This window comes from Durio zibethinus, chromosome 2 (assembly GCF_047325235.1).
Source record: "Durio zibethinus cultivar Kanyao isolate XHJ-2024 chromosome 2, ASM4732523v1, whole genome shotgun sequence".
Classification (NCBI taxonomy): domain Eukaryota; kingdom Viridiplantae; phylum Streptophyta; class Magnoliopsida; order Malvales; family Malvaceae; genus Durio; species Durio zibethinus.
Genome location: NC_143163.1, coordinates 37,124,884 through 37,142,520, shown reverse-complemented (window position 1 = coordinate 37,142,520; position 17,637 = coordinate 37,124,884). Strand labels below are relative to the sequence as shown.

Genomic DNA, 17,637 nt, shown 5'->3' with positions numbered 1-17,637 from the left:
CCAAATTGTATTGTTGCCTATATGGTTGATGATAGTGGTAGGGAAACTTTCATGTTAATTGTAGCTAAAACTTGATACTTTAGATCTCTTTGGAAAAATAGCATTAGCTCTACTTTCGTCTAAATATTGGATCCGCAATCTAACTAAGTAAATTATCCTTCTCTTTTTTTAATCAAAACGAAAAATATGAGTTTTCATTAACACTCGGTCTGAGGGTTTTTTTTTTTTTTTTAAATTTAAAAATTTAAACAAGAGGAAACTACCTATTTCATTGTCACGATATGCCATATGTTTTAATCTGTTTTTACCAATCACTTATAGAAGTAGCCAATTGGTATCAAAAACCGAATATAAACCTTACAAACGAAGTAATTAACTTATATATAGTACTTTACTCAAATTAAGAGACAAGCCAACTACAAGCTCAAATTAAAAAGAGAAAAGATTAATATTATCGAGTAGACTTATGCTAATGATTAGTGTTTTAGAAGCTTAGCCAAGTAGTAGGCAGCTGCAGAAGCGAAGGCACCAACGAAGGCAGTTTGTATGGCACTCTTGAATGGGTTACTGCCAGTAAAGTAGCCCTTAGCTAACCCGAAAATCATTAATGCTATTATTGTCAAGGCGATAGATGCAATCAAAGCGTCACTTGCAACTGGAAACACCAAGTATGGCAACAGTGGCACCGATCCTCCCACCATGTAAGATGTTGCAATTGTTATCCCACTTATTAGTCCTCTCAGTGGATCTGGTTTTTCCAATCCCAGCTCAAACCTGCAATTAATTTGGACATTTTTATCAGTCATTAACTCTTTTTATTTTTATTTTTTATGTTCGAATGATAGTTTTGAACTCAAAATTTGAGTTAAAGGGGTAAAATTTATGGAATGAGGTCATTATGTAACCCGATATCACATGTAGAACATATATATATATATATATATATATAGTTAAAATATATGTTTACTTGATCATGAAATCAACCCAAAGTTGAGGGTTCCTCCTCAGTGCTTTCACCACTGGTTCGGATTCATGCGGCTCTATCCCATACTTCGATAGGATTTCTTCAGTTGTAGCAGCCTCTGTGCATTTCGAAAATAACAATAATGTTAAACCATGTCTATAATTTTGTATTGGCATTAATTAGTAGTTCATAATCAAAGGAAAATTATCATTAAAAAAGAAAAAAAAAAAAGAGAAAGAATAAAAATGGTCTATACTAACCAAGCTCAGGATCGTCAATGATTGCTTGATGTTTTCGCTTCAGTTCACTGTTGTACACTTCTGCTTCACTTTTTGCTGCAAGATATCTGGATAACATTCATGTGCAAGAGCCAAGGAAAAATTTTAGGGGGACAAAAAAAATTTACAGGAAAAAAGGGTTAGCCTATTATTTACGTTTGTTTGCAAAACCTAATTGAGTTGAGAAAAAAAAAATGTACCCGCCAAGTCCCATGGAAATAGCACCAGCTACAACTTCAGCAATACCAGCAACAACAATAATAGAGGATGGCACGTTGGCGCTGGACAAGCCAGCGGCAAGTGCAAAAGGGACGGTAAGACCATCGGAGACGCCGAGAACGATGTCTCGGACTGTCTCGCTGGACTTGAAGTGTTTCTCTCTTTGCTTATTACTATCTTTTTGATCTTCCAAAAGCAACTTCAACTTCTCTGGATCAACTTGATTACCTTTTGCTGCCATAGTGAATGTTAAATATTGAGCTCTTTCTCTCCTTGTAGGGCTTGGTGTGTCAAGAGTATTGAGGCTATGCATATTTATAGCAAAGAGGATGTTCCTTTGAAGTATTGGCCAGGTCCTTTGCGTATTATAAATTCAAAAGCTTCTATAACTTAAATTGGTCTATGTTGAATGTCTTTTGGGTTTGGGCAGATGAACGGTGATTTGGAAGTGTGTGGAGGATTATCTGTACCTACGGTAAGAAAGCATGATTAGGAGTGTCAAAGTTAATTTTTCGAGACGTATTTTGATACTCAAGTCAAACAATTATTTAAAAAAATTTGGAAGAAAGAAGTTGAACAATAAAGAGTGCTAAGCAAAATTTAAAGAAGAAGGGTTCAAAGTTCATATTGTATCTAGACCTCCTTATCTTACATATAAAAAGAGAAAAAGTGATGACATAATCGAAATTATTGACAATTGATGATAAATTTATATGAAAGTTAAAAAAAATTACCTAGGTGAATATGAGTTATGCAAGTTGGAGATCAATTGATCTTTTGTATTATGATAATTTAATGGAACGGTAATGAGAGTAGTTAGGCGAGTCCCTCTTCAACGATGGGAGCTCGTTTTGTGATGAAAAATCGAATCATCGATTTTTTTTAATTACTTGATAATTAAATATATACGGACTTATGAATATAAAAATTAGCTTTGAATGAATGTCTCTCATTCATTCAATTGATCCTGTATAATCAATTTTACCAATTAAAAACTTAAAATATTAATTGTAAATTTGAATTATTTATGTAAATACAATGAATTTATAATTTATCCCTAAATTTTAACTACTAGCATTGAGATATATTCCTTGGAAACCCACTTGTAACATTTTTTTTTTGATAAATTAGTTTGAATCTAATAATTTTTCTATGATATACCGGCCAAGGAATTGGAAAGATCAAAAGCTGTGTTATAATGACTATGGTTCAAAAGTTGAATGAACTTGAGATTTAGAATCTTTAGGTAATATATAATCATGATTAGTTAAATTGAAAAAAGAGCGTGTGGCCGACACAAGACTCGTGCAGATACGACAAAATTGGAAGATTTTGATGCTTTAAAGTAGGGGCAAAGATCCAAGGCGTGTGCGTAGCACAGGCCTTTGTACAGAATAATTCACATGATAGCCTTTACGGGCATGCTACAGGGCTGACGCTACAATTTTGTTTATCAAATTGTAAGTTAGAATATTTAAAAATAAGATATTTAAGTTTTAATCTAAAATGAATCATTAAATCACTTTTAAAAAATATATTGAACAAATTTAAATTTTAAATTTTAATAGTTGAAATATTTTTTCAATTCTCAAACTTCTTTTAATATATAAAAAATAAAACTATTAAAATAATTGATGATAAATTATTTTTTTTGCTAGGAGATAAATTATATGGGAAACAATTTATTTTCCATGGTTAGGGTAAGTGGGACATGATATGAACACTTATCAAGTATGATAGGATCCAGGGTTTGATCATTTCAGGATATATGGAACTATAAACTTTCCACTAACTATGCTTTGGGTTAAGTCAATAAAGGAAATATAACTGTTTATCAAATTGAAAATAATTACTCCTTAAACGAACACGACGCTTACCTTAAATGATTTATCACTTTTCTAAAGAAATGGATTCTCCCAAGGTTGAGATTCAATCTTGTGAGAATTCATCTGTAATGATTACAATGAAGATTCAATTGCGAAGATTTTTTTTTTATTATTTTTCATCTAAAATTCAGATTAATTACTAGTAGTGCTCTTGTGCAACCATTAGTTTAACTACTAAACGTAATTCCCCTAATTGTTATGTAATTTCAGCATCATCGATTTATCATAGTACTAATAGTAGTGAGTTTCATTGATGCATGTGATGAGTGATTTATTTAGTCTATAATAGTACGAGAAGATCAAGTTTGTCTAATTAATTTTCATAATGAATGGTTTTGTATTAATCCAATGAACTTTGAGTTTAGATTATTCGAATTAGCTTTTCGAATCGGATCAATTTTTATCACATCTAATTGTCATAAGCTGTTAAACAAGGGGGGTTTGGTTTGGGTAGATGCAATTTGACCACTTTCTCATTCATTGTATTACATTTCATCATATAAAGTATTGTTAACAAAAGATCTTTTTGAAACCCAAAATGGAAAAAGAAAAAGAAAAAAAATGGAAAAGAACTAGTGTTGCTTTTTTAACTTTTTAGCAGTGGAAGAATGATATCAAATCAAACTTTCCAACATGACCACCCACTACTGGCCATCATGCCTATTGCCTACTTGTTCCTTGCCTCATACAAACTGCCCATGTGGGTTCCTTCTGATTAGTTAAAAAAAAAAATCCTCTAGCTTTTGGTCTTCTTACCTGTTTTCTACTTCACATTGACTTAAATGAAATGTATATTTCCAATTTATTTAGGCTTTCTTGAAAATATAATTTTATGAAGAAATGTTAAAGATTATCAGTTAAGATGATATGATTTATAAAAAAGTCTTTTAATTAATAAATTGTTTGTGCTTAAATTTGATGAGAATAGTGCATAAAATTTTAAAAAAAAAAAACATTTCTTAAAATGAAATTTTAATCAATCTTAACAAGTGTCTATATAGATATATGTTAACTAACAGATAATGCTATATGACATAAGATGATTTTTTTTATTTGATTAAAATATTGATGTGAGAAAAAAATCAGTTATTAGATATGCATGTGTACATATGTATATACCATTGATTATTGAGAGTAATTAGGGTTTATTAATCTTTCTATGAGTATATATCACATCTGTTTAATACCAAACAATTCAAAAGAGAAAAGAGTTAAAAAAATATTAAAATCTAATTTAAATTTGTCTACCCTGCCAAATGATATTTGATGGAAATTAAAATATTTTATTGGTAAATATGATCTAATCATGCTAGATAATAGTATAACCAAAAGCAATCTCCTCCTAGCATAAATTTCATCATTTTCATTTTAAGATTCAAACGAAAACCTTCAAATGGAAATCTCAAATGTTAATCATTCAGAAGTTAGGAACATTGATAACAAAATATCGAACTTTCTTTTTCTTGTCAGCAGATGATGATAATGTCATAGGAGAGGATTTCTTTTGTTTTTCATTATTGTGGCAAGCAGACGCAGCCATTAAAGGAGGAGGGAAAGAAATAAAAAAGGAAATACAGAGCAAAAGTAAGAGTAGAATATTATTCTGCATTATAATTCTATGCTATGAACTGTTCCATATGTCATTGCACTGTTGAGCAACAAGCCCTGACATTTTTGGGTAAAGGATAAGCACGGGTTCTTGCTTTGCTTTTTCCTTTCTATTTTTTTTTTTTTTTTTGGCATCCATCATCAATGATTCTCATCTCCATATATTTGAATTTAATTTCAAAACCCATTTAAGTTATTGTTATTATTATTATTTGGTACGAAAAGATGGTAGTCTAGAGAATGATTCAACGAATGAATGAAAAGGGAGCGAATATCTTTGTCAAGAAATGCAGCCGTAAAAAAGACAACAAGAGTTGCTATTTTTGATTATTTAAATATTGATTCATCCACATTTTATGAATGTTTATATTTGTACCAAGTTATTTCTTAGGTGTAAAATTCTGAAATCAAAAGAAAGAAAAAAAAAAACAGTTAAAAATAAAAGTTGGGAGTAATTCCAATGTTTATACGCTGATACTTAAATTAATCAAAAAAATATATAAGAAGGAGAATGTAGAAAAATGTCAGAAAACAAGATGGTTCAAATAGTATCTGAAATGTACTAGTTGAGTTAGACGTTAACTACTCAATCATGGGAGGATAGCTCAACATTTAAGGGGTCTAATGAATAGATTGATAAGGTGATCCAACTCATGTAATTTTGTGAATTCAAATTAATCTGATATGTCGATTTGATCAAAAATAAAAAATACTTTTGAATATTTATTAACAATCACAAATAAAAAAATAATTATTATATTCAAACTTAAAAATATCTCCCAACAGTTTACTTTTTACGAATAGCATAGTAAAATACTCTAACATTTTCAAGGAAAAAAAGTCCAATTTTTTTGGCTGCTTTTTCAAAGAATTTTACAATGCATTCTTTATTGTCAAGTTATGAAAGCAATGAAGTCAAATAAAATTGCTATTTTTTATTATTTAAATATTGATTCATCCACATTTTATGAATGTTTATGTTTGTACGGAACTGTTTCTTACACATAAAATTATAAAATAAAAAAAAGAGATAAATAATAGTTAAAGATAAAAGTTAAGAGTGATTTTAATATTTGTGTTTTAATATTTAAGTCGGTCAAAAAAATATATAGGAATGAGAATGTAAGAAAGTGTAAGAAAGTAAGATGATTTAAATGGTGCTTGAAATGTGCTATTTACACATGTAAGATGAGGGATTTTGAGTCGCTTAAGTTACCCTATGTCAACCTTAGGATCAGAATAACTTGGTAACCCAAGCTGAATTAGACATTAACCACCAAGTCATGAGAGGATAGGTTGGCATTTAGGGGGTCTAATGAGTAGACCGGTGAGTTGGTCGAGTTAACATAGTCTCGTGAATTTAAGTCGACTTGACACATCGATTCAATCAAAAATCTAAAATATTTTTGATTATTTATTAATAGTTTTTAATAAAAAAATCATTATATCTTTTAAATCTAAAAATTCCTTCCCATAGTTTACTTTTAGCAAATAACATAGTTGAATACTCTAACATTCTCAAGGAAAAAAAGACTAATTTTTTTGGCTATTTTTTCAAAGAATCTCATTATGCATTTTTTATTGTCAAGTTACGAAAGCAATGAAGTTAGATAGAGTTGCTATTTTTGATTATGTAAATATTGATTCATCCACATTTTATGAATGTTAATGTTTGTATCGAGTTGTTTTTTACGCATAAGATTTTGAAATCAAAAGAAAGAGAAAAATAGTAATTAAAGATAAAAATTGAAAGTGATTTAAATGTTTATGTTCTAATACTTAAATCGGTCAAAAAAGTATATAGGAATGGGAATGTAAGGAAGTGTAAGAAAGCAAGATGATTCAATTAGTACTTGAAAATGTGCTATATATACATGTAAGGTGAGGGGTTTTGAGGTATGCCAAGCTGAATTGGATGTTAAACATCCAATTATGGAAGGATAGGTCAGCATCTAGGGGGTCTAATGAGTAGACCGTTGAGATGGTCGAATTAATGTAGTCTTGTGAATTCAGATTGGCCTGACACGTCAGTTCAATCAAAAATCAAAAATACTTTTGATTATCTATTAACAGTCTCTAATAAAAAATAATTATTTTATCTTTTAAACCTAAAAATACCCTCCCACAATTTACTATTTGCAAATAGCATAGTTAAATACTCTTAACATTCTCAAGGAAAAAAAATCTAATTTTTTTGGCTGTTTTTTCAAAGAATTTCACTCTGCATTCTTTATTGTCAAGTTACAAAACAATGAAGTCGTATAAAGTTGCTATTTTTTATTATTTAAATATTGATTCATCCACATTTTATAAATGTTTATGTTTGCACAAAGCAGTTTCTTACATGTAAAATTTTAAAATCAGAAGAAAAAGAAAAATAGCAATTAAAGATAAAAATTAAGAGTGATCTCAATGTTTGTGTTCTACTACTTAAGTCGATCAAAAAAATATATAGGAATGGGAATTTAGAGTGCAAGAAAGCTCAATGATTCAAATAGTACTTAAAATGTGCTATTTATACATGTAAGGTGAAGGGTTTTAAGCTGCTTAAGTTGGCCAAAATCAACTTAGGATCAGAATAACATGATAAGCCAAGCTGAATTGGACGTTAATCACTTAGTCATGAAAAGTTAAGTCAACATCTAAGGGATCTAATGAGTAATCCACTGAAATAATCGAATTAATGTAATCTCGTGAATTTAGATTGACCTGACACATTGATTCAATCAAAAATTAAAAGTATTTTTGATTATCTATTAATAATCTCTAATAAAAAAATAACAATTATATCTTTTAAACTTAAAAATACCCTCCCTTACGGTTTACTTGTTGTGAATCGCATAGTTGAATACTCTAACATTGTCAAGGAAAAAAAGTCTAACTTTTTGGCTGCTTTTACAAAAAATTTTGCTATGCATTCTTTATTGTCAAGTTACGAAAGCAATGAAGTAAGATAAAGTTGTAATAAAAACCATCGACAAAAGGAGGAACGTGGCGTTTGATGTTGGAAGCATGTAGTTTAATCCGAGTAGTGGACTTCAGTTCATATACTGTGTGTGTTGAATCCAGCTATACTGTTGATCTACGCACTATGATTAAAAGCCATATGTTGTTGTTTGGTAGGCTTGAAAAAGTTCATAAGCCTCAATAAACCCTACTCCCACTCAAATTTGTTTTGACTCTGTTTTTTCTTTTTTCTTCCCTTTTTCTGTTTTGATTTGTTAAAAAAATAATAATAAATGCAATTTTAGGTTAATTAAAGTCAATGATCTTTTTAATTTCTTAAATAAATAAATCAATATATAAGAAAGAAAACACACCAGCAAATACAAATAAATTCATTGATTGATCTTTTTAGGAGATAATAATCAATAAAAAAAGCTCTTGAAATTGATTGAATGGTAATCTTATTGAAAAGATGCTGAATAAATTAAAAAAGTAATCAACAATAATATGATTAATCTGAATAAAATTAATATATATTTTTGATAAATTCAATTATTAATATTTAAATATTGAGAAAATAATTTTAAAATTGATATTTGTTCTATATTATGCTACATATATAATATGTCTTTATCTAATCATTTAAATAATAAAATATTCAATGAAATAGTTAAAACTTTAAAAATCTTAAATGTAATATCTCAGCCATTTCAACAAATATCACATTGATGTATTAGCAGATGTGACCAACGTTTCATAAATCATCTCTCGCTGTCGCTGCTCATTCATACGTCTTAAAATAACTGGAGCTAACACAAAATGTCACAAGAAAACTTCTGTCAAGTTTACTAGAATCAGTCATTTACAACCACACAAATACTCCACAGTAGATTCAGTAACTCAAAGCAGTGTTGTTGGTTGAAATAGCAAATGGGGGTGGGGATAAGGACAATACAGAAACTAGAAGGGTAAAGCCCAAAACCCCAGAACCTAATATACCACATTTACTTAGGATTTCTAAGAACAATTATAACAGAATCTCCCCTAAGGAACATCTTGCTGATGAATCTGTCCTTGTTAACTGGAAGTGCCTTTTTCTTCCCTTTCCCAGTCTTTGGTACCTATATCAATGGGAGAAACAATTTTACCTTTTTATTCAACTGTAAAGAAGATTCATAGGATGGAGGCATACAAAAGGAAAATAAAAAGACAAACCTCAGTCCACATCTCCCTGACATTTTCCAGAACCATGTTGCAGTGTCGATCAAAGGCTCTCACTCGGCCTAAAAGTTTTTTATTGTTACGGCAGTTGATGAGAACCTGTTTTCATAAAAATCAAATTCAGTTCAACATAAGCACATTCTCTTTAACATGCAGATGAGCAATTGCTAGGGAATCAAATGATGGGCACACTACCTGAGTGTTATTTTTAACACTCATCATCAGAACGGACAGTGGTCCGGTGTTAAATTCCTCTTCCTCATTCTTTACCGTCTGCAGGCAGATAAACAAACAAGAAATAAGCATAAGCAAACATATACATTTTATGCAAAAACATATAAACGACAAAAATGGCATTTAAGATAACTTACATCTTCTTCCATTGGCCGACTGAAAAAAGAGAAGAAGCAAATAAAAGGGAGGGTTAGTATATTGTAAATGAAAATCAACAGAATAAAGCTACTAAAGAAACAGAGCTAAAGGAGAGAAAGAGGATTAACCAATTAGTACCTCATTTTCAACGACAGAAGTAACCAGTACTATCCCCAAGTAAAACCAAAAGCAAGATCTGCAAAAATCAAGTAAAACACTGTTAGAACACAAAAAAATCAAGAAACTCTTGTACCCTTGAGAATGGAACCAGCATGGGGGACTAGAACAATTTTATATGCCTACATACCAAATGAATACTAAACTGATTGAAACACTCGTAAAATATGAAAATGCATAACTATACAAGCACCGTAAAAATTGCCCAAATGGAAATGGTATTATTATAGCTCCATTGTAAATAGCCCAATGAAACAAAAACAAAGTTTTATGGGTGAAAACCTATGCAGAATCTAGCTTTTCATATAATTTAACCAATTAACTTAAATCTATATATGATGCTACTTCAGTTGTTCTTTTTACTCGATTTTCATACAGAAACAGGGTAATTACAATACACATCAGCAAAGTAAATCTTCTGAAACCCTTCAGCTCAGGTCTCCATAACAATTCAGCATTTTTTTAGCTCAGGAGAACGAAAGTTTTCATAGTAAACATCATCAGAGTGACAGAAGACCTTCAATGCCTACTCCGAAAAGGTCAATTACAAGTTATACTTGATAGTAACAAGTAAAATGCCAAACAAATTCATGGCCTAAAACTTATTGTACAACAAATACATTTAAGCTAAAAGTTTTAGGGTAAGGATGAAAATGAAGCCTCTTCAGCTCAGGTCTCCAAAAATTTTCCGCATGGACTTTCTCGGAAGAACGAAGTTTTAATTTTAACATCCTCAGAGGCAAACATTACAAAAGCAATCAATAAAAAAATAAAGCAAGTATAAATTTGAAATTAAATAGCGGAAAAACTACAATGTCTCTTCAGCTCAGGTCTCCATATGGAATTCCGCATCGATTTGTGTCTCAGAAGAACGAAAGTTTTTAAATTTCAATCATCATCAGAGACTTTTTTTTTTTTGTTATGATTGGAAAATTGGAAACCCTAAAAATTCTAGCAGGAAGTAGAAAAATATCGAAAAACTAGCTAAGATAAACTATGAGAAAGTAAGAGAAACGAGATTCACCTGATTGGCGCTACACCGATGAGATCTGATTCGAGTAGAAGCAGAATGGAGAGGCGTTTTATAAAGACTCCGAAGACCAAAAAGAAAACCCTAGTTTCTTTTTAAATTAGGGTTTTTGCTATCGGCATTGAACTTATTTTTTTTGTTTAGCCCAATTGAATTAGGGTTATGGCTTTTGGGCTATGGTTGTTTAGCTTATGGGCCTAAGCCCATTGGTTGATTAACAACTCAGGCTTTGGGAGTTCATTAGAATTAGAAACAAAATTAAAAAACCGAACCAAAGTTTATGAGTTTTTTTATCGTCTTATTCAATTTATTATTTGAGAAAAAAATGAATTTCATTCTTTAAATAAGAAATTAAAGCATGATAAAGTGCATTTTTTATTATTTTATTTATAAAATTAACATATTATATTAGATTTCCGAATGTGATAAAAATATTCACACGGCATAAAAAAAAAATGGTTTATGATTAATCCCACCGCGCTCCCAAATGGAGGCGTAGCTACATGACACAAGCATTTATATAAATAAGTGAAGAACTGAAATATCCTTTTTCACTTCGCATAATCTTAGTAGATACATCTACTGTAGCTTTAGAGTAATGAAGTATTTTCATTCAACCAACCAAACACACATACAGACGAACATACGCTATAAATGAGAACAAAAGTCTGTCGGGAACTAGGTTGACAAATATCACAGAAACACTACAGCATACTCTTGGAAGTAACAAAACATCTATATGAAAAGATAAAAATATTCAGCTCTTCTGTTTCCATGGATTCACTAGCTCGATGCTCATGTCTTGTACAGAATAAAAAATAACAGTTCATTAGAAGTTGAAGTCTAAAGAACAATATGAAGGAACAAGAGCAAAATAAATAAATAAATCAACATTTTTACATCGACTGATAGAACATTGGCTTTACTATTGTATTCCATTCCACAAAAATTTGTGGTGAAGGAAACTTCATATCTGCTGGGGTCAGCGAAACAAGTAAAAGAAGCTTTTGTCCACCAGCACCTCTTTATTGTTACGTTAGTACGATGCTGATTCCTCTGAAATTTTCACTAGTCCAAAGAAAATGCTCCACTGCAGTATCTGCAAGATTCATAGAAACATAATGATGAATTTGCCTTCAGAAGATATGAAATACCACAAATAGCATATCATAAAATCCGATGCTCAGGAAAAAAAAATGCATTTTTAAGTAGTATGGACAACGGTTTTGAGCAATAGAAAACAAGTAGCTCAGGACAGAGATTTGCTCACTAATAAATCATTATAACTATTTAACTAAAAATATAGTTTAATAGAAATCACTAATGAAAACTGCATACATCCATAAATGACTAGATGCTCGAAATATTTAAGGATTTTCTTATGCAGTAAGAAAGTTAAAGTATGAGGAATAAGTACTAATAGATAGGAATATATTTAGCAAAGTGATAACAACAATCTTGTAGAAAAAAAATTGTAGAATCACAGCAAAAATCCACACTACCTGTTACTGAATTTCTCAATAGCATCAGATGCATAGAGGAGCGTTTCATTAGCTTTTTCTAAAACCATATAAAGCTCCTTCCCTCCAGTAATGCGGGCAATGATCCAAGCATTATTTTTCGCTCTAATGCACACTTCCAAATCCTTGTCACGACCTGGATTATCCCATTTTGCTCGACTCTTTTCTGAATCTACTTCTTCTCTAAGCCTATTTAAGGCAAGTAAAGATTCCTGCATTATAAGAACAAAAAAAAAAAAATTTATGAACCATCAAAGGCTTTAAAATTTATCTTGATAACTTGGTGGATTGCAACAAGGTTTGAGGGAGGGAAGCATCTACTTTCTAGATAACATCGGAAAGCACAATTGGCAGTAACTTATATATTCTATTCTCAGGGCCAAAATTTGATTGACAAACACAAATCAAATTTGACCTGAATCAGCTTTAGGAGACAATAAATAGAACAACTGCAAAGGCTATCTAGGGGCAGAATTTATCGTCAAAATCAATCTTAAATTCTAATACTATGAACTAGCCAAAAAAGAGTAAAACTATGCTTACTACTTTGGTCACTAGATCTCTGGGCACTTTAATCTTTTTCAGGACAGCAATAAAATTCAATTTAATTCTATCAGGACCACTCCTAAATCCCTGCAGTCTGTAGGAAGCAACATAAAACCCCATTGCCCATAGGAAGCAACATAACAAAATAGCAAAAATGATAACCGATCCAACTTTAAGATCCTCATAAGAAGGTTGTCTAAATATGTTCCACTAACCTAGAAATTTGACATTGTAAGCCTTCGGCATTAGAAAAAATTTAGGCTTCACAAAAATCTATGTCAATCTTGAGCCACAGAATTTAATGGTTGAAGGATGCAGACATATCTCTGATCTCTCCATAAATGGTTATGATCCTTGCTTTAAAACAGGTTGCCAAGAAAATGTAATAAACAAGGCACCTAGTCAGCCAACAAAACAATCAATGAAGTTCCAAATTCATAATTTTCATGCACAAAATATTTGAACATCCAGTGATTCGTCCCTCGAGGCAGACATATTTCTTGATGATGATAATTGAGAAAGATATAGCTTACAATATTTACATGACCAAAAAGATGCAACACCAACCTCTAATGAATCAAGATTAGCATTTCTCAACTCATCCATGCTCCCCTATCTACAATATTGTTCTTCATCATATTAAAAGTGAAATTTAAGTTGATTATCACCTAGTTCTAAGTCACATCAAATGCTAACACCTTTTCTTTGGCAAAATTTCTATCACTGAAATGATCATAAACATCCATTTTTTTTTATTTTTAAAGCAAACAATTTGTTGCAACCTTGCGAAACACCAGCAATGTATTTTACCTTTGTTAGTGTTGTAACCTTTGCAGGGGGTGAAGCTCTGGATATGTCTCTGTTACCATCCACTAACAAGTAGCGATACCCACTGACGTGATAAGCATTCTCTCCACCCCATCCCTTAGACAACTTTTCTTCAACTTTCAAAATCTTTAGTGATGCCTAGAGAATTTAGCAAAAGCAAGATAAAATAGGTGGTCAGCCAAACTGATTATGGAAACATATAATTTCTCAACTTGGTGTATTTACAGTGTACCTAATAACTAAGGATCCTTGTCTGTTAGGAACTGCTATGATGCTTACATCATATTTATTTGTGCATTTCAAATGTCCAAAAAAGTGTCATTTATGATATGATTTTACCTATCAAGAACACAAAAGGTTTTTCAAATGTTTATATCAGCAATTCTTGTTCACACTAAGTATAAATTGGAAAAAAATGGATGCCAAAACTTTGAGTGCAACAAAATGAATGAATTGGAAAGAAAATTTAGGTAAACAGGTTTGGAAAGAAAGAAAAATAATTCTAATATCAATTTCAAACTAGTGCCATTGGTTTAGACAAATAGATAAACATAGCCATTTCAGATCTGGCAATCTAAACAAGCAGAAACCACTAAGGCGAAGGGCTATACAGTATGGAAAAGGCTCTGAGATACAAAAGCAAGATTTTGAATGATCAGCAGTGGCACTAGAAAAGCAGAAAGATAACTATATAAGAAACAAATGAATTACACATGCTGTAAGACAATGTGGACAGAGAAAACTGCATAGAATTTGTGAAACTAATAGAAAAATATTGAAATGAACCGGTGATAAATGGAAATACTGATGGTAAGTATGATATATAGCAAATGTAGGAACTAACATTTTCAAGAAATTGTCGTTTCACAATTGAAACACCTTGCTCCCCATTAGGTATGGAAGAAAGAGGAATAAGAAGGATCAATGTAAGGCTCTTGTACTGATAAGCACATAGATACATCCTCTCCTCCTTCTGCTGTAGCCAAACTGTTGGAGTGGTAACATTCAAGCTACCAACATCCACACCCAAAATATCAGTGATAAGAAAACCATCCTTCCCTTTGAACCACTTGTCATGCTGCAAAGGCCTTGTGATATTATATCTATTATCTCCAGCAGGAGAGGTGTCGTGTGAGCCATAAAATTGGTCCGAAACAGATCCAGAGTGGGCCAAGGTAGATCCAGTGCCAACACGTGATGATGAAGAATTTCCTTTGTGTAAATAGGACCAGGAACTTGCTCCAGAGGATAGAGCATTTGGGGTTAGCCTTAAAACAGCATATGTGAATAAGTTTATGGTATCCTCCTGAAAACAAGATCATTAGAAGCATTAGCTTTTTATATTAAAAATGCCTAACAGAAATAGTTCCCATCAGAATTTTGACAAGGAAAAGTTATTTAGCTATTGAATATTGATGCCACATTAGCATAAAAGGTGAGGCATCTAACAAAAATTAGAAAACTGCTACATAAGCTATGAAGATCAGACCATACAAGAGAAAGTGTTGTCGACACAAGCAGGTCTTGAAATAACATGAGTGACGAGCACTGTGCATTGCCAGCACAAGATTCTAGTATTCTGACAAGTGTCTGCCAAAACAAGACGGAATCATTAAAACTATAAAGAAATAACAATTGCACAACTGCCATTTTAAGTTACATATTTTGCTATCAGTCTTATATGCTTACGGTAGAGAGATAAATAAAGTTTTAATCAAGCAACGATTGATTCAATAAGCTTCTAATCTCCAGGTTTTAAAATGATTCAGTTTAAGTTTAAAAACAGGCTGAAAATTGAAGTAGAACAAAAAAAGCAACAACACAATGTTGCCAACTCTGGCACCTGGAATGAAAGGTCAAATAGGATAATCCAAACTCATTTTTGGAAGAATTAAACCATTACTTACGAGATCAACCATCAAAAAATTGTGCAATTCATTTCACCCATTAATGCTATATCTTTTATTCTTGTAAATTAAGAAAGCAAAGCAAACAGAGGCATCTAGTGCTATATTAAACTCCTTTTACTAGTTTCCTAAGAAAATCCTATACTTTATATATAGACTTAGAAGGAAATAAGACAACATGATATTGAAAAGTGTGTTATAGAGAAGATTCATGACTCTGGATCTTACAGATGGGCTTGATTGTGATAACTTGCCAACTGAAATGCGAAAAATATCTTGATGATTACAGAAATAATTACACTCACATATATAGTGTCACTTTGCTCTAATTATATAGTTAGAGATCTTTGGTGGAAAGAATAAATGGGAAAATTTTTACACCTATGGCGGAAAAAATGGTTTGATGGTACAATTGATTCGGAGAAATAACGGCACTAGAACTCAAATTCAAACTATATATGATTATGAAAAGAATAGTGAGAACAACAGAATCATTCAAACATAGAAATTATCAATTTGACATTATACAATCCAGTCACTAGAGAATTTAGTTACACGGGGAACATAACCTGAGACTACCAAAATTTAAGTTTCTTTATCAAAACTGGGAACTTAACCCACTTATCTGATAAAATATGAATGAATTTTGGCTACTGAATACAACTCTTAACACAAACCTGAACTTCAATTGCAGCCTCCCGTCCTACAGTTAGCATCTGTACAGTCCTTCGTTCCTTTAGACAGTCTCGGAATGATGGCAACTGGAGTTTCTTCCCAACCAGAAAATCTGCCTCAAACATAAAAGTTATACATAAGGCATGAGATATAGCAACTTCAGCAAAACTTGGAAGCACAAATCCAGTGAATGCCATTTGATACAGCAACTTCATCATTACCCCAGCAGCACTCATCCAAGGGAGACCGCTTTTGACATGCTGACAATTAGTGACTTACAATGAAATATTTTGAAACAAAGACAAAGGAACAAATAAAATTAGCACAAATTTTAAGCCGGCATAAAATTTCATCTTACCTCTTAGATAATCCATGATGAAAGGGTATAAATGAGCACGAGTTAGTTCCCCACCAGGTTCTTTGTCAAGCAATGCTCTTATAGATCCATGAAACATCATGAAAAGAGCGTGAATTTCCTTAAGAACCTCTCTTAATGCATCAATCCGCCATATGGCTTCCGACTCCTTACTTTTTTCCACTATCTACAACAAAGTATAGCAGATATCAGACTAACCTATACTAACATCAAGGGACCAAAATTCTACAAATTGACCAAGATATTAAACTTTTCTCTTTTCCCACCAAATCGCTCGTAAATAAGGCAATACTTGGAAACAACATTAAAATGATTTCAAGACAGTCTATTGACAAAGGGTATCTACATCTACGCATAAAATTGTCATTCAGAAGCAAATAGACATAGAAAAATATTTCATGCAAGAAAGTCACAGCCAAATGCATACCATAACCATCCAGATATCTGGCTCGGCCTCGTAAAACACATGAGAATGTCTCTCTGCTTCTATAACCTCACAAGCCGCCTCCGGAGAGAAAATTCTGCAGAAAATTAAAACTATTTCTAAAAGAACTAGCTAAACTAAAGAAACCTTGTTCTAATTCGATTTGCATATGTTCGATCAAGGAAGTAGCTACTGAGTACTGACCGCGTGAATGTAATAAGACCTTCGCTGAGCCCAATCACGGAGAGTTGAGTCGAAAAGGGCAAATCAGCAGGAAAGAAGAATAAAATTTTGTCAAGTTCTTGTCCTTCATTCTGGCCCCTTCTCAAATCAAACATACAGAGTTGCATGCCTTCACTAGCAGTGCCAACAGAGGCCAAACCCATAAAATTTTTTGTACTGGTTCAACGGACCTAAATGAAATTAATAGAGAAACGCAAAAATTTTGAATGCAAAAAGCTATTGAAAAATTAAGGTAAAGAGACAGACAAATGCAAGGATGACTTACTTCGTAAAACGTGGTGATGTAGCTACTCAGATCATCGGTAACCAAAGATATTGAGCGAGTAGACTTTTTGGTTTGGAAATGAATTTTGAATGGCAGGTGAAAGAAGGAACAGTAAATTATAAAAATTAAATAAAATAAAAAAGAAAACATAT

At 31.8% G+C, this 17,637-nt stretch overlaps 3 protein-coding genes and 3 non-coding genes across 11 annotated transcripts; all 6 read right to left on the bottom strand.

The window, feature by feature from the left end:
• Positions 1-363: 363 nt before the first annotated feature.
• LOC111317554 (vacuolar iron transporter 1-like) lies at positions 364-1,992 on the bottom strand. Its single transcript, XM_022919987.2, has 4 exons — positions 1,443-1,992; positions 1,225-1,310; positions 968-1,082; positions 364-774 (listed from the first exon to the last, which is right to left on the bottom strand). The coding sequence occupies exons 1-4, from the start codon at positions 1,772-1,774 to the stop codon at positions 477-479; spliced, it is 831 nt and encodes a 276-aa protein (XP_022775722.2). The 5' UTR covers positions 1,775-1,992; the 3' UTR covers positions 364-476.
• A 6,729-nt stretch (positions 1,993-8,721) lies between these two features.
• Positions 8,722-10,812, bottom strand: LOC111317553 (uncharacterized). The gene is made up of 6 exons (XM_022919986.2): positions 10,696-10,812; positions 9,633-9,690; positions 9,494-9,512; positions 9,318-9,395; positions 9,117-9,221; positions 8,722-9,022 (listed from the first exon to the last, which is right to left on the bottom strand). Exons 2-6 carry the CDS (start codon positions 9,635-9,637, stop codon positions 8,906-8,908), a joined length of 324 nt encoding a protein of 107 aa, XP_022775721.1. The 5' UTR covers positions 9,638-9,690; positions 10,696-10,812; the 3' UTR covers positions 8,722-8,905.
• Positions 10,094-10,179, bottom strand: LOC149520188 (small nucleolar RNA Z159/U59). Its single transcript, XR_016335298.1, has one exon. It is a non-coding gene; the product is annotated as a small nucleolar RNA Z159/U59 (small nucleolar RNA).
• Positions 10,330-10,412, bottom strand: LOC149520187 (small nucleolar RNA Z159/U59). The gene has a single exon (XR_016335291.1). It is a non-coding gene; the product is annotated as a small nucleolar RNA Z159/U59 (small nucleolar RNA).
• On the bottom strand, positions 10,487-10,577 carry LOC149520186 (small nucleolar RNA Z159/U59). Its single transcript, XR_016335290.1, has one exon. It is a non-coding gene; the product is annotated as a small nucleolar RNA Z159/U59 (small nucleolar RNA).
• Positions 10,813-11,441: 629 nt separating the features above from the next.
• On the bottom strand, positions 11,442-17,620 carry LOC111318156 (vacuolar fusion protein CCZ1 homolog B-like). 6 transcript variants are annotated; one of them, XM_022920838.2, is made up of 11 exons: positions 17,486-17,620; positions 17,182-17,390; positions 16,981-17,074; positions 16,536-16,719; positions 16,399-16,437; positions 16,180-16,289; positions 15,090-15,185; positions 14,440-14,901; positions 13,578-13,733; positions 12,204-12,433; positions 11,442-11,800 (listed from the first exon to the last, which is right to left on the bottom strand). In XM_022920838.2, the coding sequence occupies exons 2-11, from the start codon at positions 17,361-17,363 to the stop codon at positions 11,770-11,772; spliced, it is 1,584 nt and encodes a 527-aa protein (XP_022776573.1). In that variant the 5' UTR covers positions 17,364-17,390; positions 17,486-17,620; the 3' UTR covers positions 11,442-11,769. The 6 variants fall into 6 exon arrangements, with proteins under 6 accessions (XP_022776573.1, XP_022776574.1, XP_022776576.1 ...); XM_022920839.2 differs by having other exon boundaries at positions 17,182-17,376; positions 17,486-17,607; XM_022920841.2 differs by lacking the exon at positions 15,090-15,185.
• Positions 17,621-17,637: the final 17 nt, after the last annotated feature.